Here is a 21,095-nt window from a genome sequence, read left to right on the forward strand (position 1 = left end):
GCATCATGTTTTCCAAGTTGATCAAATAAACTCATTTATACAAGATTAAAACATTGTTTATCTATCTTGGTCAAAGTGTTGATGAAGCAGTTTGTACCTTTTGGTACAAACTTAGCGGGCTAACTTCAGGGAAAACTCTGGGTTTCCGGTCCTACGACGCTGGTTCTCTTTTTAGCGGGCTAGATCTCCATGGTAACTTATGCTGAGCGGCTAGCCTGGTCCGGAGCAGGTTAGGTTGCAGGCTAAGAGATCAAGTCAGTGAAAGCACCGCCTGCTGACCAATCAGAGCTCAGGAGAAAGGAAATACAGTTTAAACTGCTGTTGCAGGAAAGACGGCCGGCAAACTGACTGTGAACGTGAACATTAATAGAATATCACCTCCCATCTTCAGAGCAATCTCACTATTATAACATTAGCGTTAAGAAAGCTTACTTAAATATCTGCCACAATATAAGTAACCGGATCAGAGTAACATTACGTACAGTCCGCGGCACTGAGTGCAGACGTCGATGTGTCATTCATATCACATCATAATGTATCATATATTTCCTTATCTGAGTCAGCTTCTTGAGCCGTATCTGGCCATGCAACACTCACAGTGTCACATACTGTATGCAGAAGTATTATTTTAAGCAACACATTAAGTTGACGAAACACTCGAGTCAGTAATTAAAGTCAGATCCACTCGTGTCTTATACGGGGCAGTGATATCATAAACCTGTTAATGTACGCATTCAACCACTTTTTCTTTTACCAGCTGTATTCACCTTGCAGGTGCAGCTATGTGGCTTTTATCCTGGATAAAGTGTTTAAAGGTCCCATGTCTTGGCCATTTCTATTGATCATAATTCCATTGTTGAGGTCTACTAAAATAGATTTATACCGTGCAATTTTCCAAAATCACATTGGTTTCTCATACAGCATCTCTGTAAAGTATGTGTATTCACCGGTATTCACTCTCTGTCCTAAACGGCTTGTTGGAGCTCCTGCCCCCCCCTCCCTGTGAGCCCAGTGTGCTCTGATTGGTCGAGACGTTGAGAGGCTCGTTGCTGCTCACAGCTGCTGCGAGGAGCGGACAGGCTTCCGTGTCGGCGATACAGCGAGAACAAGCGAAACTCATCCTGAGCACACACAAACACTCACAGCCGAAGTAAAAACAATAAGTGTGGCTTGATATTGAGTAAGAAAAAGGTTTATAACGCTGTGAGAATGGGTCTGCGGAGAGCATTTCTCCGCGATCCCAACGTAGTAGCCCGAAAAACGTTTACCCATTTAAACAGTCGTGGTAGATACCTTGTTTGTTTTTAAACATCATAAATTCACAAACAACAATGAATACTTACAGGTTGTGTACCCGAATCTCCCGCTGGTCCAAACAAAGTAGGAACAGCATCGTTCTTTGAGGTTTTCTTTTTACTTTGCAGACCGTTTACATGCATAAAAACCTTCATAACACACAAGGGGACGGGTAATAACCGGAAAAGCATGACATGGGACCTTTAATGTTTAATGTTGTTTTTATAGGCAATCATTTATGCTTTGTTAGTTCCAGGTTTAATATGTACAATAAGTTAATTTCTATAAGTTTTGCAATAAACATTGAACCAGTCCGGCCCTCGACTAGTACCGATTTTTAAAATGTTGGCCCACTGTGTATTTGAGTTTGACACCCCTGCTCTAGATGATAGGAAAGGAGGTTTGAAACTTCCTTTATAACCTCCTTTAGCTTAGGAACCACTGGACCTCCCTCACCGAAAGGAGAGGAGAACATGCTTTCCCACAATGCCTTGCGGCCGCAGCATTTACCATCACACAACATTCGGCCGTTCACGGAAACAACCGATTATGACCGAGAAATGATATCATGAAAGTTACGGTGCTTATTAAGCATTTTAAAACGTATGTGGTAACGTGCCAAAGTGCTTTGTTTTGAACGTTCATCAGTATTATAATCAAAAAGAGAAATATGAACGTTAGTTTTTACTGAAATGATCAAATTAAGTCAACATTTCAGTCTTTACTGAGCTGTGTGGGGTTTGTTCAACTTTTAAAAGATGTTTGAATGGTGATATACACAGTGATAGATGGAGGACTAACGTTTATAATAAATACATTTATATTTATTTTAACATCTTTTCATACAATCATACGTATTGGGATCATTTGTATTAATGTGGACCGGAGGGAGAGGGTGACGAGCATAAGTTTCACTTTCCTTTTTTATTTCAATTCCAACCTCGTTCATGAAGAATATGTTTCTCTGTTGTCCACGTTCATAAAGCATAACACAACAGCATCAGAGCACGGTGCAGAGTCTCTAGATGAGTTTACAATAGTCCGTCGTTCTTATTATACATCCATGTTGTAGTCCGCTGTATAGAAAACTGTAGTTTCCCCACAGTAGCAGACTCACATTTATGACGTCCGCGCGCATCATAAATACGTAGATAGTGAAAGTGCAGTTGGATTCTCAAAGCACCGCAGTCTCTTCTCCGAAATCCTTTTGAATTCTCTTATCCACTATCCCTTAACCCCGTGACGTTTCGCACAGAGGTTAAGGAATAGACGATAAGGATAGATGATAGGAGCTGATTTTTTGACTATTCGACTGCAGCCCAAAGCCCTATAGAGTGGCGAAGTCCCTCCCCTTCCGGTGGACCTCCATGGGACCTTATTTCGGAAAAATTATGTATTGAAGTCAATGGAGAGAGAAAGATTATCTTTCGATCCCGTTTGAATTGTGCCACGAATTACACATATGATGTTTGTCAATTTAAAAGATAATTTTGCAAGTCAAAAAAAAAAAAAATGTGTCGTAAAACTGTGAAGTAACACATTTGTTTGTGTGAAACGCTCAATGAACTACATCTCTGGTCAACAACACACGTCACCAAGATGGCCGTCACTACTGTCTTGTCAACAAAACGATTGACTACCCTCACTATCACCACAATGAAACACGTCCTGAAGAATGTCATGCAAAGCTGCCTGCCTGCCTTCCTTTGATTCTCTCTGAACTGCCTGGTCGTTTTAATGTTTAATGTCAACCATTTGTGCAGATAGCATGAAGTAGAAAAGATCGCTAGCGTTAGCGTTAGCATTTCTCCCCCGGGCTTAAATTGTGTATTATGGAATGACCACACCGGTGACAGTACTCTTCAAAGGGTTCACGAAATATGACTACTACTCTTACTGTTTAACATTTTGGGTTACTTAATGTTACTTCATGTTAAGGCTAATACAAATGACAAGGCTGTAATGCTAACTAACGTGCTAGCTACTAGCTAGGTAGCTAACTTGATCAAGCCACTCCTGGTCCTTTCATCAGACGGGAAGCAAAAGAACGAGCAAGACCCATTGCTGGTATGATAACAACCTGGTACTAAGCACACAGGCATCTTGTTAAAGTTATCTTATCTTAGCCAGCGCCATATAGATAGATTCTATCTATATGGCGTTATCTTATCTTAGCTATCTCTATTTTAGTGGAGGAAAACAATTGTGACATCACTCTGGGATTTGTAGTCTTTCTAGTTGCGTATTTTTCATAGTCTTATATTTCAACAGTTTTACGACAAACTGTGACTTTTTTGACATGGAAATTATTTTTTAAGATTGACAAACATCATATGTGTAATTCATGGCACAATTCAAACGGGATCGAAAGATACGTTTTTTCTCTCCATTGACTTCAATACATTATTTTTCCGAAATAAGGTCCCATGGACCGGAAGTAGATGGGCGTCTACTCTATAGAGTGGCGAAGTCACTCCCCTTCCGGTGGACCTCCACTCAAAAAAGTCAGAGTTTGTCGTAAAACTGTTGAAATATAAGACTATGAAAAATACGCAACTAGAAAGACTACAAATCCCAGAGTCGCGTAAGTGATGTCACAATTGTTTTCCTCCACTAAGAGATAGCTAAGATCAGCTGGCTAAGATAAGATAACTTTAACAAGATGCCTGTGTGCTTAGTACCAGGTTGTTATCATACCAGCAATGGGTCTTGCTCGTTCTTTCGCTTCCCGTCTGATGAAAGGACCAGGAGTGGCTTGATCAAGTTAGCTACATAGCTAGTAGCTAGCACGTTAGTTAGCATTACAGCCTTGTCATTTTTATTAGCCTTAACATGAAGTAACATTAAAGCTCCCATGTCATGCTTTTCCGGTTATTACCCGTCCCCTTGTGTGTTATGAAGGTTTTTATGCATGTAAACGGTGTGCAGAGTCAAAACCCTCAAAGTACACCCTGTAGCGAGTAAAACTCTAACACAGAAAATACCTCCCCAAAACGCCTCGTTGGAGATACGTCACTGCCCATTTGATTCTTCCGGGTACCGCCTGATGTCATGCGGTACCCGGAACGAAATGGACCAATCCCGAAGAGCTATGGCCACACCAGCAGCGGCGTGTTCCTCCTCCAGAGGTTCGAAGAACCGGCATTTCACAGACGAAAGCTTCCAAAACATTGCCCAGTTTGAGGCCGGATATGCACAGCTTGTTTGGACCGTTTGGAGCAGGGGAAGATCTGGGTATACAACCTGTAAGTTTGCATTGTTATTTGTGTATTTATCAAACAAGACTGTTTAAATGTGTAAACTGTGTTGGACTGCTAAGCCATTGACACAGTGCTAACTGTGCTAACTAAGTTGCTAGAGTTTCCATATATCAACTCTAATATCAGCAGATGGCCTTGCATACATGTATCTCATAGCAGGAGAATGTCTGCATTCACACACAAAATACCTATTGACAGTATACTCCGGGTGATTTGCCGGTCAGTCGCGAAACGTAATTACATTATAGCTGGCGTAGCGATCTAACACACGGAGCTAGAGCTAGTTTTGGTCGGAAAAAACATTTTTGAGATGCTACGTTGCTAGCGTTTAAATATATCAACTACAATGTCAGCAGATGGCCTTACATGTTTGTCATGGCAGGAGAATGTCTGCAGTCACACACACGGAATACTCATACAGTATACTCTACTGTGATTTACCGTACATTGTGACCGTATGTAGCTAACGAGGCTAGCTGTATGCTAGCGCAAAACAATGTATTCATGCAAGTTACATTGTATGGTAGCAGAATACCCGTATACGATTGCAATTATAAACACGTTATTGCTAGCCTAATATGAACCACTAGCTTTTGTTCATAGTAGTTTTATTACACTGCATTATAGTTGCCTTTCCTCCAAGCTAACGTTCATATCGTGTTAGCTACCAAGGTAAACAAAGCTAGGTTAGCATATTAGCAGGCAAGCTGTTCATTACACAACTACTACTAACGAATCTAAAACAACTAAGTTTCTCTAATATTTTGTGATTTGCATTTGATTTCGTCCAGCCAGATCCTGGCGGACAATCCATGACGGGGAAGGGACTTCGACTACTACTGAGGCTTCGTGCTAAAAGGCACCGCACCGACTGTGCGCAGGCAAGATGCGAGGAGGAGGAATGAATGATATACCGTGTGTATATATGTATATTTATGTTCATTTTGTACATTTCTAAAAATAAAGTTTAATGGAAATACTTAGTAGGCCTATCCTTTCTTCCCTGAATTCATATATAGCAAACCATGATTTGATTTCTCATCAAACAGTAGTAGTTTATAACGGGTAAAAATAACTTACTCTTTGTTATGAGAGTAGCTCGTAGGCCACAACGGAAAGACAAGGAGACATACACGAGTTTACAAAACCACGGCACATTTATTGTGGTAAATGCAGAGATAGGTGGTTGAGAGGATCGCAGAGTTAGTCTTCCTGCAGCCGCTTTGGAGAGAGACTGTGTCCGGAGGTGTCCGTGATCGTGCTGATTAGCCTCTTCAGCTCCACCCCATCGTAAGACAAAGGCCCTGGGGCCGTCACACTCTTCTATAACAACAGTTAAAAATATATATGTATATAAAATATACCGCTGTACCGACGCCATGATAAGACTGATGTTACGCTGAGAGCAGCCGGGAAAAGCACTGACATGGGCGCAGCCTCTCTGGTGGTTGACTAATCAGAACGAGTGGCCGAGCTGACCAATCGGAGCACACTAGGCTCACAGGGAGGGGGGGGGCAAGAGCTCCAACGAGTCGTTTAGTGGAGAAAGTGAATACTGCTGAATACACATGCTTGACAGAGATGCTGTATGCGAAACCAATGTGAGTTTGGAAAATTGCACAGTATAAATCTATTTTAGTATACCTCAACAATGTAATTATGATCAGTGGAAATGGCCATGACATGGGCCCTTTAAGTAACCCAAAATGTTAAACAGTAAAAGTAGTAGTCATATTTCGTGAACCCTTTGAAGAGTACTGTCACACCGGTGTGATCATTCTATAATACACAATTTAAGCCCAGGGGAAAAAGGCTAACGCTAACGCTACATTAGCATCGGCGATCTTTTGCACTTCATGCTATCTGCACAAATGGTTGACATTAAACATTAAAAAGACCAGGCAGTTCAGAGAGAATCAAAGGAAGGCAGGCAGCTTTGCATGACATTCATAGTGAGGGTAGTCAATCCTTTTTTGACAAGACAACAGTGACGGCCATCTTGGTGACGTGTTTTATTGTGCGAGACCGGAGATGTAGTTCATTGAGCATTTCACACAAACAAATGTGTTACTTTACTTATTTTTTTGACTTGCAAAATTATCTTTTAAATTGACAAACATCATATGTGTAATTCGTGGCACAATTCAAACGGGATCAAAAGATAATCTTTCTCTCTCCATTGACTTCAATACATAATTTTTCCGAAATAAGGTCCCATGGAGGTCCACCGGAAGGGGAGGGACTTCGCCACTCTATAACTGAAAGAATTGCCACAGCGGAAGTCCAAAATGCTTGATCGTCACATGGTGGTCTCTTTATAGGGCTTTGTTCAGTCATACTCATACAGTGGCTGTTTCTCAAAGTCGAGGACGATTCCTTGGTAGGACATGTCTTTCGGGTCCTTCTGAGGCTAGGCAAGAATCCTTCCTAGCATTCGGAGAACGAAGAATGGAACAGGCTAGCAAGTGTGCAGGTGTGCCTCATATGCAAGGCCCCTTAAAAGGAGCGCGATTAGTTTGAAGACTCATAACTGATTTGCGAAGATCGAAGATGTACTTGAGTAACTGTATTTTATAAAATGATCATCAATCCAGGACAGAACCACTAAACTAACATAAAACGTTCTCCTTCTGTTTGCAGAGTCCTGGAGGATAAGCAGCCATAAGAAAATCATAAAATCACCATCACCAATCAATAATAACATTTGTATTCATATATCATACTTGATGTCTGCAAACCTCTTTTACACATATTGGTGCACATTGTAGCATAAACCACAAATATCAACAAAAGAGGCAAAATCAAAACAAGATTAATTTTAATTATTTATTTGGAGGCTCTGAAGGATCCTTCCTTGACATTGAGAAGCAGCCACAGTATAGGAAAAGCAATTTAAAATAAGTTTAAAAATAGAAAAGCATTTCCTTGTGTGTGTCGTTTAGGCATGGATGTATAATAAGAACTGGATACAGCGTCGGAGGCGGGGTCTCGTTCTCATGAGAGCTGCTCATTGGCGCATGAAGGCAAAATGGCCCAACTTTTGAGAGAGCGAAACGTCACAGATTACCCGTCATGCCTCACTGTCAGAGCAGAAGAACCCGTATGTGCAGTCACAGAGCATGCGCCCCTTAAGCCCCGCCCCCCGAGCTCCCACTCTCGGCTCACTAGAATTAATTGAGAGAGAAAATAAATCTAGATTCGGCTTTTAGTGCATTTTATAACTTTAAGGACCAAATGATTCTAATAAGGCCTATAAAATAGTTTATACTGGGTAGTTTATTGAGTTAAAAAAAAAAGTATCCACCGATTTACAGACGTCTCTTTCCCCATGTTAGTCAATGGAAAAAAAAAATGTTGGGCCGGGTGACGTCACGGCCTGATACGGAAGTTGCAGTACCGCCGTTTGGACACAAGGAATTTTGGGCACAGAGTCCGGAGGACTTCCTGGGGGCTTGGGTTTAGGGAGGGCGGCGCCCTATCGCCCCCTATGGGCCAGCCGCCACTGGGTAAGTACAAAGTAGCAAAAATATTGAGATACTCAAGTAAAGTATAAGTACTTCAGAATTGTACTTAAGTACAGTATTTGAGTAAATGTACTTAGTTACTGAACACCACTGGGTTTAATTCACTACCAAAGTATATTATATTTACATTCACCAGCACAAACAGGTACAGGTTTTTGCAGTTTGATAATACAACACAAATAAAACTCCAAATCGCATGCCTAGGTACCAAATGCCCCAAAATCCCAAATCTTACCCAGCAGTCAGTACCAATTGGTAAAATAAGAACAAGCCCTTATTTTTGTCATAACCCGGCTCCTATGCCTGACAAAAATGTGAAAGGATGCAATGGATGGTGGTAAATTAAAGTATTGTATGTAATAAAGTAAACATGTACTTGAAAAAAACTCAAGATAACACCAAAGGAAGGCCGATACGGGTAGCTGCTCTGTGTTACCTTCAAGGACAAGAGGTCATGTAAAATGTACAGGTACAAAACAGAGGACTAGGACTTCAACTGTCACACACACTCCACAAGGTTTTTCCTCAGCTCAAGTTGAGGTCTTCATAAAGATACGGGTCCAGCTCACGGAGAGCATTGATCAGAACCCTGCTGGCTGCAGCTCCTTTTCTTCGCACCGCGTCCACCACCTCTCGTGCTCCATCATTTTGGGGTTTGGTTCTGGCCGACGTCATTTCAGATTCATTGATGACTCCAGACTCAAAGAGTTTATCCAGAAGGTCATTCAGGAGAGTTGGAGTCACTCTTCGAATGAACTCTGTCCGAACTGAGAACAGCCACTCGACTACTGGGACTCTGATCTCTGCTGGGACTCTGCTCTCTGCTGGGACTCTGATCTCTGCTGGGACTCTGCTCACTGCTGGGACTCTGCTCTCTGCTGGGACTCTGCTCTCTGCTGGGACTCTGTTCTCTGCTTGGACTCTGCTCTCTGCTGGGACATTTCTCTGGGACAATTCCTTCCTTGGATCTGGAAGATAAACAGGGAAAAAACTTTTGTTAACCAACAATCACATTAAACAGATCTCTTAAAAATTAAAGTATCTCGACATTCCCAGAGGGGGATTTCTGTTCACTTAAAGTTATAATATGTAAAATTTCCTCATTAAAATGTATAAAAACTCCTACAACTGTATTATTTATATTTTGTTGAGTTGTGTACAAACATTATTGCAAATGGTTCAGAGAGATGTGTAATTTTAATCAAGGTAACAGTACGTTCATCACGGTCTCCTGTAATGGCGGCGTATCCACTTAAGCATTAGAAGCTGAAGACTACAACTCCCATAATGCCACGCTGTTTCGCCACCGCACAATACTAGTTTTTATTATGGTTTTAGAATATAACAGCTTGTGAGTTTAATGTAGTAATGATGCGCTGCCATGGAGCCTTAATAGAGAATGCTATGAGATGGAGCTTTCGAGTTATCCAGTCTATCACTGGGTCTGAGCTCAGGTGGAGTCTTTACCTTCCAGTGACACGCGACAATACCAGACTACGTTTCCACCTTGGTCCTTGACCTTCAAAACCACTCTCTCTGTGCTCGTCGTCAGGGAAACTAGAAATGCCGGGTAGTAGTTTGGTCCAAACCTGGAATCAAATGTTTTACTCTGGAAACCAGAAGCAGAAGTTAAATGTTTATCTGGATCTTTCCTGATTGTGAATCCACATGCAGATAAATGTGTGTTAATGATCATTGTGTTTCTTTAGAGGAGTATCAGTGACTCACCTCAGGCTGAATGAAGAAGCCCTCAGGTTCACAGTGCACACTGTAACTGTGATCAATGTCCAGCTCACAGTCGGAGGAGATTGGGATGTTCACAGCACGTCTGTGTTTAACAACCTTCAGAAACAGGACATTTTGATCAATTTAAAACAACATGTTGACAGACCTGCTCTACAGAGATATAAGAATTACAATCAATTAAGAATAACATCATGAGGACATATGTGAGTAGATTAATTTAAGTGTATAGGTTAGATATTTTTGGATGAAATTCCAATTCTCCAACACATTTTTTAATATATTTATTAGGGTTGTTTACAGAGCCCCTAAAGCAGGGATGCCTAACCAGTCGATCGCGATCGACCAGGGAGATTCCCAGTCGATTGCGAGATGTGTCTAAAAATAGAACAACAATATTCAGTTTTATCGTTAATGTCCTATAACATAATCTTCCTGTGCCAGAATAATGCACTTGAACGCATCAAAGCTTTGTGATTGGCGTGACCCCACGTGTCGGGGCGTGGCTGGTGGGCAGTGGGCACTAGTTAGCTGACGTTGTCCGTGGCAACAGGAGTGACAGTCCGCACACACACAAGACCCCAATTATGGCAGAAGCAAAAAAGCCCAAAATATATCATTTTCACTCCGAGTGGGAGGATGATTATTTTTTTGTTTATTCCAATTCAAAGTCCATCTGTCTCATCTGCAATGCGAGCGTGGCTTTACCGAAGAAGGGTCATTTAGAGCGGCATTTCAAAACGGTGCACAAACGCTACGAGACGGAATTCCCTCCTAATTCTGCCCTACGCTCTTCTGTTCGTTGCGTGCATATGTAACAGAGTTAAACATGTGAATACATAATTATAAGTTTGTGAATGTTTAATTCATAATAAGTTGTGAATTTTACGAGATGAGATTGTTTCATTTAATATTTTAAGTTTTGTTGTGGGAACACCTTCCCGTTGCACGTCTTTGTTTACTTCCGGTATGTATTTTCCACCCTCCGCGGACTGGCCATCTGGGGAATCTGGAGAATCACAGAACGGCCGATCGTCAACGGCCGTTTTTAAAAGTTGCACCAACGGAGGTCCGCCGTTTCCCCGCAGCGAGCCTCCCTCCCACTTGACAGTTCGCTAGCACTTGGTAAAGAAAAAGGTTGGGCACCCCTGCCCAACTGCCCTGCCCCGAAAAAAGAAAAAAAAACTATCTTGTGCTCTCGAGAAAGTTACCGGTTCACCAAGTAGGAGAGATGTGCCTTTTACACACCGCCTTCACTGTGTGTGTGTGTGTGTGTGTGTGTGTGTGTGTGTGTGTGTGTGTGTGTGTGTGTGTGTGTGTGTGTGTGTGTGTGTGTGTGTGTGTGTGTGTGTGTCAATGGCATTTGTTTTCAGAAGATATTCTGATAGTGTCGTTTGTTCCAGTGCACTCCGACAGGACTAAACACTAAATCGAGATTAAGATTAAACAAACTTCTTTCACTTGGGAACACACACCTATGGACCTATGGAGTTGGCCAGATATGTGTAAATTACTGTTCATGGTCATTTGAAAACAAATGCTGGTGTCGGACACACACAAACACACCGAACACACAAACACAGAGCGTAGCAGAGCACAAACACACACACACATCATGCGCCCTGGTGACCGGACATGTCCTTCATAAAACGAGTAATAGGGGGAATAATCGGGCAGTTCGATGTGTGTAGAGGTGTGTGTGTGTGTGTGTAGAGGTGTGTGTGGTAAAACGTAGCAGCCTCGTCTCTCTTCAGCTGTTCTAATGAAGTGAAGGCGGTGCATAGAAGGCACATCTCTTCATTCATAGATCAAGGCAGACTGGTCCACAGACTCTCCTGTTTTGTGAATCCGGTGCTTAAACAAATATCTCTACACCCCTGGCCGAAATTTTTTCCATGATCCGTAGTTGTCAACATTAACGTGTCAAAACTCGCGATTAATCTGGAAACCTTGACGCGTTACAAGAATGAATGCATATTAATCACATGACCAATTCCTGTAACGCGATCACACGTGATGCCGGCTCTAATCCCTAAAAACTACCAGAGGGTTGGCTAGCCATGGCTAACATCACTGTGACAGTCTAATGGAAGATCAAGGACAAAACTCCCCAGTTTGAATACTTAATGTCCGGCTCTGACCTGAGGACAAGCAAAGGACTTTTTGCTCCACTGATCTAAACAAACACTAGAGTTAGATATTTGAAACAATTACTATTTATTTCAGATAGGAAAGTTTAAATTTAGCCAGAAGGTTTATTACCTGGGCGGGTTACTATACCCATCCCCCTACCTGAGGAAGACAAAAGGACATAGGAGAGGCCAACTCCTCTCTTTTCCTCTCATCTCTGTAGTTATTTTGTAACTAGTATATCCTCCAGCCACCTCCCCCAGGTCCACCACTGTGTTCCCTCCTTTATCCAGCACAGCAGCCACCGCTCATCGGTTCAGTAAGACAATGCAGTCCGTATGCTTGGTTATGGTCATTTTCAGTTATTGATTTAAAGGTCACCTATCAAGCTAAATCCACTTCTTCATGTCTTTTATACATCAACATGTGTCCCCTCTTCCTCATGTCTCTTCTACATCAACATGTGTCCCAGGGGCGTCGCCTGGACCTGAAAACATTCGAGGCTTAGCCCACAGTGGCGGCGGCACTACAGTGGCATTTTTTACTGCAACACTCCCCACACGCACACACACAGTACACCCGCGACTGTTACAATGAAGGCTCGATAATCAGCTCACGGCATATAGGCAGGGGTAAAGTGGTATTTTTTATGAGTGGGGGGCGGACCTCACCTCCTCTAGGGGGGTCCGGGGGGATGTTCCCCCGGGAAGATTTTTTTTTTAAATATTGAAGTTAAATGCATCAATCTGGTGCACTTTGAGAGCAAAATGAAGAGATCTATGGATACCTCTCTCAACACCCATATGAAGCAGAACTGTAAACAGATTTACTTTTTCTTTATGGATATTTTACTAATCACTCCCTTTTTAAACTCTATTCTTGTTTTACTGCCATATAGTATTTCATAACTGTTTTTCCTTTATTCTCTTATTTTTTTTATAACTATAATGATCATATGAAGGTGTGCTGCGGAAATCTTTTGAATAATTTGTGACCAAACCGTTTGAGACCCACTGAGATAACTTAGACTAAAGTTAAGTATCTAAACACTCAAGAGAGTCCTTTAGCTCACCTGAGTCTCTCAGTCTGAGAGGAGAGGACTCTCCTCCAGCTTGTTGTGGAACAAACAGCTCCTTATGTCCGTTAGCGCAGCTAGCTAACCAGATGCTAACAACACGGTCCCTGCTGGCACCGGTCCCTCCCTCCCCCTCTCTCCCTCTCTATCACACTAAATGCGCTATTGCCACACACACACACAGAGCCGAGCTTGAATGACACAAGCACACGTTTATTTCCATGCAACTCTCTGATTGGTCTGGTGTCATACCTCTGTTGCATTCACTGAACACGGGAAATTACAGTGCTGCCGTCCTCTCTTGTGTCATGATGAGGTTCACGTAAAGCACGGTTAATGTATTATATTATTGAGGGAGAATTGTCCGGGGCTACAGAAAAAACATTCGGGGCTAAAGCCCCGGATGCCCAGGCCAGGCGACGCCACTGATGTGTCCCCTCTTCTTCATGTCTCTTCTACATCAACATGTGTCCCCTCTTCTTCATGTCTCTTCTACATCAACATGTGTCCCCTCTTCTTCATGTCTCTTCTACATCACCATGTGTCCCCTCTTCTTCATGCCTCTTCTACATCAACATGTGTCCCCTCTTCTTCATGTCTCTTCTACATCAACATGTGTCCCCTCTTCTTCATGTCTCTTCTACATCAACATGTGTCTCCTCTGTGGAAAGAGACTCTGAAAGTTTCAGGAACAAAGATTCTCTCTCTTTTTGTCCTGATCCATTTATATAAAAACCTGTCTGAAAATGAGCTGATCAGATTTTGGCCACTTTATGATGTCATAACGATGTTTTGTCTTGTGTAACCATTAGCCAATCACCAACCAAGGTACCCCCCCCCCCCCCCCCACCTTATCACCTGAATCTCCTCCTAGAGCACCATTGAGTTCTTTTTAACCAAATCTCTCTCAGAGGGGCGTGGGGAGGGGCTCCTTATTTTCATCTAAAGTAACAGACAGAGAATCAGCACTTTGGGAACAGGGCTGAAACAGAGGGGATTATGGGATGCTGCAATGATCTGTTTGGTGTTTCAAGCCAAACACTTCAGAGACATGTTTTGTATATATCTGAGACCTATATATATTGATGAAAAACAGTATAATAGGGGACCTTTAAGGCTTCGATTAGGGTTGGACTCCCAAAATACTTCCCATATCATCTCTCTCAGTAGGGAGCTTGGGGACACAACTTCTTAACGTTTCTTTTTACGTATTTTAAAGTATTAAGGTAAACTTCGAGTTTGATAACCAAAGTAGAGTGTGGCACTCCACGTAAATAATTAAGAATTAATTATTAAATCTGCACAAGAAATATGCGCAAAAAAATATTGAGTTCAGATAGATCTGATTCTTCTCACAACCAAGACAGTTTGAAAAGAGGAGCAGTGGCTCAGTCAGAAAGGGGCTTGGACTGTGAGCTGTAGGGTCGCCGGTTCAAGTCCCCCAACAGACGTAAAATATGGAGTTTGGACTGCTACTTGGAGAGGTCCCAGTTCACCTCCTGCCCTGCCGTGGTGCCCTTGAGCAAGGCACCGGACAACCCCCCACCCTCCCACTCCCATTGCTCCCTGAGCGCTGTACACTAGCTGCCCACTGCTCCTAGTACTAGACTCCTGGTACTAGGATGGGTCAAAGCAGAGAACACATTTCACTGGGTGTTTCTCAATCGCGAGTACGCTTGCTTGGTAGCACATGTCTGCCGAGCATCTTGCTTCAGAAGCGAGGCAAGAATACTTCCTGACATTTGGAAAACAAAGAGTGGAACAGGCTAGCAAGTGTGCAGGTGTGCGTCATATGAGAGGCCCCACTTTACATCTTCCGCCACAGATTTGGGGAAATTGGTCCGTGCGCAAAGCATTGTGGGGATTTTAAGACCGCGGAGTCTACTCATGTGCAGCCTCGATATTTCTCCAAACGGAGTACGCCGGGCTCGGTAGATTTCCAAGTATGCTGGAGATTGGAACAGTACTTCGAGGCACTCGATGACGTAGTATGCTTGAAATAGTGGCTCTGCAGCAGCTTTACTCGCGATTGAGAAACACCCCGTGTGTGTGCATTTATGTGTGACCTTTAAAGAGGGTTTCATCCCTCCAATTCTATTCTATTCAGTAGGGAGCCTGGGGCCACAACTTCTCTGTGGAAACAGCTGTGGTTTAAAACAAGCATTTAGGCTGATGGTGAGCACATTACCTCCTCCTCAAGGACGTTGTTCTGCAGCAGAAATACATCCAGTATTTGTTCCACTCTGCCCGGGGGTCGTAGGAACAGCAGAATTTTGCCCTTTATTCGCCACTTCAGAAGCCTTCTCAATTTATCGATGATAAGGCCAAAGGAAGAGAGGTGAAGCACCTTCACCACCACGTGAGTGTGTGTGACCTCCAGCGGCTCCAAGATGCTCAGGCCTTCATCAGTGATGTGGACGACAGACAACAGGCCGTCCAGGAGCAGCGCTGTGGAGCAAAGAGCTGGTCATCTGTTGCATTGCTGCTAACACAGCTTCATCATCTTCAATGTCACACCACTTTAGCTCAGAGCTAATGTTCATCTAATGTCATTCACTTTGGAGCCTCACTGGGATGTACCAGTTTATATCCTTCACCTTTTATTTGTAATGTTTAATTATTGTTCCGTCCCCCTGTGATCTTTCTGGATGTGAGCGTGCAAAATTATTTTCTAATTTACAAGACTGCTGAAATGTTTGTAATCTGCAGCCAGAGCAGCTTGACTGTGTCCGGTCTCATGTCTGAGTGATTCTCTAGATGTGTGAAGAGTTCTCTAAAGCTTTTAGGGCGTAGAAAGTCTAACTTATAAATGTTGTTGTCTGTTGTTTTGTTTTGTACATGCTTCAGCCAGACTGACAATGTAAAGAGCAGAAAGAGCAAGAGATGGATAACAAAGTCATAATTAATCAAACTGCTAGCTGAGAGTGAGAGTTAGCGTTGAGTTAGCACTGTTAGCAGCTAAACATGCTGTGGACTGACAGGTCACAGTTTAAATGTCTTTAATATCCAGTGAGGAGACTGCAGAGGACCCAAAGAAAATCCAACTCAGTATTTAGAGCTGCATTGCATCGTATGCTTCAATAATTATGTCATGAAACACATCCACTAAATGGATGTTTTAATCATTTCATTCTTCTTCTTTTGGGGACACAACTATTTTGAATGTAAAGAACAGATTTGGTGTCGGAATTATCTTATCAAGGTTCAAGGTTCAAGGTTCTCTATTTAGTCATACGTACATAGCTACAGTGTAGTTGTGCCGATGAAAATCTTGTGTCACAGGCTTCTCCAACAGAGAAACACAAAACACAGATACACAGAAAAATATAGTGCAAGTAAATAGTAAATAGTAATACAAAAAGAAATAGTTTAAAAAAAGTGAAATAGTGAAATAGTGCAATAAGAGTCTATATGCAAGTTATTGAAATAGGATATATAGGTAAATAGATACATAATTTTTAAATATTTGTTTAAGTAGCAGCCAGATGAATATTAGGGATGTTGTTTCAACTGTTCAGGTGTTTAGCAGATTTTGCTTCAACAGTTCTGGTGGTTAACAGTCTTATTGTCTTTGTTAAACTAGTTAACTTTTGAACAGTAGTGGATGGTATAAGGTGCTCAACATTATATAAGTGTATTTGTTAACACTGCAGATGTCTTTACCATCCTCTGTCTCGCTGTGTGGCAGGTGGAGCTGGCAGACGGCAGCTTCATCAGAACTCTTCACGTCGAACAGCGGCCCTGCTGCCTGCTTGCCAGCTGATTGGAGGAGGCTCTCATCCCAAGTGGCCACCCTGTACAGAAGCTCCGCCTCCTGAGCCATGACGAACACCAGGCCAGTCGAAGCACACTGGAACATACCTGGACCAGGACACCTGAACCTGTAGACACACAAGAGACAAGTTACTCCAACAAGCCTTCACTGGCTGACAGTTCTGTGTTCTGACTGACAGGTGTTCATCCAGCTGGAGTCTGACCTGGAGGAGGGTTTGTTGAAAGATCTGAAACACCTGATGATTACAGGAGCATCACTGAAGATGTGTCCACATGCATCAGAATGTGTGTAAACACATGTTCATTAGATTAACAAAATGTCTAGTCCAGCGAGGATCTAGACTGGTACAAGAAAACAATCCTACACACAGAGGCATTATCTTATTGATGTCTGCTGGAAAGAGATTGGATGCAATACCTCAAGGTGAAAGACTTGAAATGAAACACAATTAAATAAATATATATTTTCAATGTGTTTAAAATAATATTTGGTCATGTTATAGGATTACCTGTATGAAGACTCAGTTGTGTGTTCAGGTGAGAAGGATTCAGGAGCCTGGAACAAAGAAAGTTATTTATTTTATTAGAAATCAAGTTAAGTTCTAGCTTCAACTCTCAACTGCTCCTCTCTCACCTTTCTGTCTGTCTTCACTTCCTGTTCCACATCGGAGTCACCTGATGGAGAGAAGAGGTGACGGAGAACAATAATAATAAAACTATATCATTCTTGTACTATAAATACCTTTTAAGATCAGATGTATTGTACAATATCTTGATGAATGGAGGGTATGGTTCAGTACTCACAGTTCTTCTGTATCTTGGCTCTGATTGGCTCGTCATTGATCCTTCAGGGATGAACACAATCCAACAGTTTGAGATCAAGTTAAAATAATAGTTTGTTCTTTGAGTTAGTCAGCTTCAGAGTCCTGACTGATCCAATGCTTTACATCACATCATATCTTCTCTGCAAACACTACGACTGACTGCCCACAGCTCTCAGCTGCATTAGAGAATTCACTAGGCATTAGTCCAGGCACATAGAAAAACAAACAGACTTCCTTTTAAACTGTAACATCCCATTTGTCTGTTAATGAGTTGCACCTGACTGAAATGTGGCGTTGCATTGTCAGCTTGTATTATATTGCTTGATAATAATGAAAGAAAAGAAACATAAGATGAACAAAAGGAGAAACTGCAGTCAAATGGTAACATCCATGATTTGTTGTGCTAAGCTAGGCTACGCCTGGAAGGTGGAACTGGAGAGATTCCCCAGTGAGAGGAACCCCTCCACCTCCCTGTGTTTAATACAATACTGCTGAACCAGCAGAGAGTCGACCCCTTACTGACATGAGAGTCTCCAGTCTGCAGTCTGGACTCTCCAGAAGATCTCTCAGCAGCCCCACTCCTGAATCCTGCAGATAGTTTCCTCTCAGGTCCAGATCTCTCAGGTCCAGCTCTCTCAGATAGGAGGGGTTGGACTTCAGAGCTGAGGCCAGAGCAGAACAGCTGATCTCTGACAACCTGCAGCCTCTCAGTCTGAATGAAGAACACATGATCACATGGTCAGTTCAAACTATTCAGTCAGTATAAGCATCTTTTAGCTTTATAAAAATGTTGGAAAAAGCAAATACTGAATATATGTTTTGTGTTTGATTGGAAATACTTATTAATTATACTCCTTTGTCTTTTATATAATGTAGTAAAATAAAGCTTGATGGAGGTTCAGTTTGAATTATGCACAGTATAATTCTTATTGTAATGTTTACATTTAAAGCTGAATATTGCTCTGCCACTGTCAGGGAAAGAAACCACAGAAGAAGAAAATAGACTTTAGCATCAAGATAGTCAGAGAGGATCAGGATCATATCAGCCTGATGTCTGCAGCTCAGAGTCAACACAACTCTCACATATTCATCTCAGCACAGAAGTTAAAGATGGAGAACTGACCTGAGAGTCTCCAGTCTGCAGTCTGGGCTCTCCAGAAGATCTCTCAGCAGCTCCACTCCTGAATCCTGCAGAGCGTTGTCACTCAGGTACAGATGTCTCAGATGTGATGGGTTGGACTTCAGAGCTGAGATCAGAGCAGAACAGCTGATCTCTGACAAACTGCAGTCAGCCAGACTGAATAAAGAAAACATGATGTAACTTTAGAAAAGCAAAGTTTCAGCTTAAAATATTCAAGGTTCAATAATCTGTTTATAGCTGGAGAAGTAGAGAATGTAGGAGTTTATAAAGTGGACATCCTGACAGGTTAAAAACTGTAAGATCCAGAAAGAGAAAAGATCTCTCATTAATATGAAAGGCAACGTGCTTCACCTTCAATAAAAAGTGGAGACTTCACATCTGAACCTCTGCTCCATCTACACTAACTCATGATGTGCAGCCAGACTAATACAAACCCACTGAAACTGATTCAACTCAAGATCACACACTTTACAAATATGACAAATATGTCGGGATGAATTTAGAAATGTGATAAAAAATAAACAGAGAATATTTATTTCAGAAATAGTGGAGCCATACATCCAAAGCATCTTCAGTTTAAACTCCTCAGTCAGTATGAGCATCATGTAGCTTCATACACATGTGAGAAACAGCTAAAACTGAACATATTTGTCAGTGTTTGATAGTTTTAATATAAATATTTAATTATTGTATTCATGTGTTTATAATGTCATTTATTTAAAACACATGATGGAGAATATAAGATGAATTTGAGGTTTTTAGGAGGTTCAGAGTGAATTATGCAGTTTGATTTTTCCTTAAAGAGCAACTTGCAGGTTAGAGATCCCAGTGAATAAATGTGTAGGAAAATGATGTATACACTAGATTTTCAAAACAATATACATAAATAGACACTACAGTGACATCTGGCGTCGTTTCTGTAAGACATTTTTACTTCCGCATAAAAAAAGACCACCCGCGTGTGACGTCACATGAGGGAGAGCGGCCGGTCTAACGTATTAATAAACATGGATCACAATGCTACTTTTGACACAGAAGAGGTTGAAAATGTATATTCGAATGGATATGACGGACCACAACCTTATAATGATGAGCCTGCTAGGCGTCCAAGAGACCAGGAGCAGCCAAGGATTAGAAGGAATAACGGCCATCGGAGAGAAATGGAGCTGTGGTGTGAGGAGAACCAGTGGAGAACAGGGCAGCTGTCTTGGTGAGTGACCGGCGTTAGCTACAGTTCATGTTAGCTAACGTCGGTCACATCACAACATTGTAAAGTTAGCTATCATATATCAGGCTATAACTAAAGTAGTATTGATCATATAGAAACGTTACTGGCAGGACTGTTGATACTGATCCATGACAGAAACTAATGCGCAAGTATCAGCCGTATCTCGCGTTACCTAATGCAACTCCACACTACGTCTGACGGTGCTGTGTACCGGAGGGGAGAGAGAGGAGCGAAGGGGGGGAGAGAGAGAGGAACGAAGGGGGAGAGAGAGAGGAGTGAAGGGGGAGAGAGAGAGAGGAACGAAGGGGGGGAGAGAGAGAGGAGCGAAGGGGGGGAGAGAGAGGAGCGAAGGGGGGGAGAGAGAGAGGAGCGAAGGGGGAGAGAGAGAGAGGAACGAATGGGGGAGAGAGAGAGGAACGAATGGGAGAGAGAGAGAGGAGCGCATGGGGGAGAGAGAGAGGAGCGAAGGGGAGGAGAGAGAGAGGAACGAAGGGGGGGGAGAGAGAGGAACGAAGGGGGGGAGAGAGAGAGGAACGAATGGGGGAGAGAGAGAGGAGCACATGGGGGAGAGAGAGAGGAGCGAAGGGGAGGAAAGAGAGAGGAACGAAGGGGGGGAGAGAGAGGAGCGAAGGGGGGGGGAGAGAGAGAGGAGCGAAGGGGAGGAGAGAGAGAGGAGCGAAGGGGGGGAGAGAGAGGAGCGAAGGGGAGGAGAGAGTGAGGATCAGGATCATATCAGCCTGATGTCTGCAGCTCAGAGTCAACACAACTCTCACATATTCATCTCAGCACAGAAGTTAAAGATGGAGAACTGACCTGAGAGTCTCCAGTCTGCAGTCTGGGCTCTCCAGAAGATCTCTCAGCAGCTCAACTCCTGAATCCTGCAGAGCGTTGAGACTCAGGTACAGATCTCTCAGATGGGATGGGTTGGACTTCAGAGCTGAGATCAGAGCAGAACAGCTGATCTCTGACAAACTGCAGCTCTGCAGACTGAATAAAGAAAACATGATGTAAGTTTAGAAAAACAAAATTTCAGCTTAAAATATTCAAGGTTCAATAATCTGTTTATAGCTGGAGAAGTAGAGAATGTAGGAGTTTATAAA

General features: G+C 42.5%; 1 protein-coding gene across 1 annotated transcript; it reads right to left on the reverse strand.

Moving 5' to 3' along the window:
- Positions 1–7,887: 7,887 nt before the first annotated feature.
- LOC117482641 (NACHT, LRR and PYD domains-containing protein 1-like) lies at positions 7,888–20,828 on the reverse strand. The gene is made up of 9 exons (XM_034130807.1): positions 20,809–20,828; positions 17,607–17,647; positions 17,437–17,477; positions 17,312–17,358; positions 16,692–16,909; positions 15,217–15,476; positions 9,809–9,922; positions 9,548–9,689; positions 7,888–9,048 (listed from the first exon to the last, which is right to left on the reverse strand). Exons 5-9 carry the CDS (start codon positions 16,885–16,887, stop codon positions 8,606–8,608), a joined length of 1,155 nt encoding a protein of 384 aa, XP_033986698.1. The 5' UTR covers positions 16,888–16,909; positions 17,312–17,358; positions 17,437–17,477; positions 17,607–17,647; positions 20,809–20,828; the 3' UTR covers positions 7,888–8,605.
- Between the last annotated feature and the right edge of the window lie 267 nt (positions 20,829–21,095).

The sequence above is a fragment of the Trematomus bernacchii genome, unplaced genomic scaffold, assembly GCF_902827165.1.
Source record: "Trematomus bernacchii unplaced genomic scaffold, fTreBer1.1, whole genome shotgun sequence".
Lineage (NCBI taxonomy): Eukaryota > Metazoa > Chordata > Actinopteri > Perciformes > Nototheniidae > Trematomus > Trematomus bernacchii.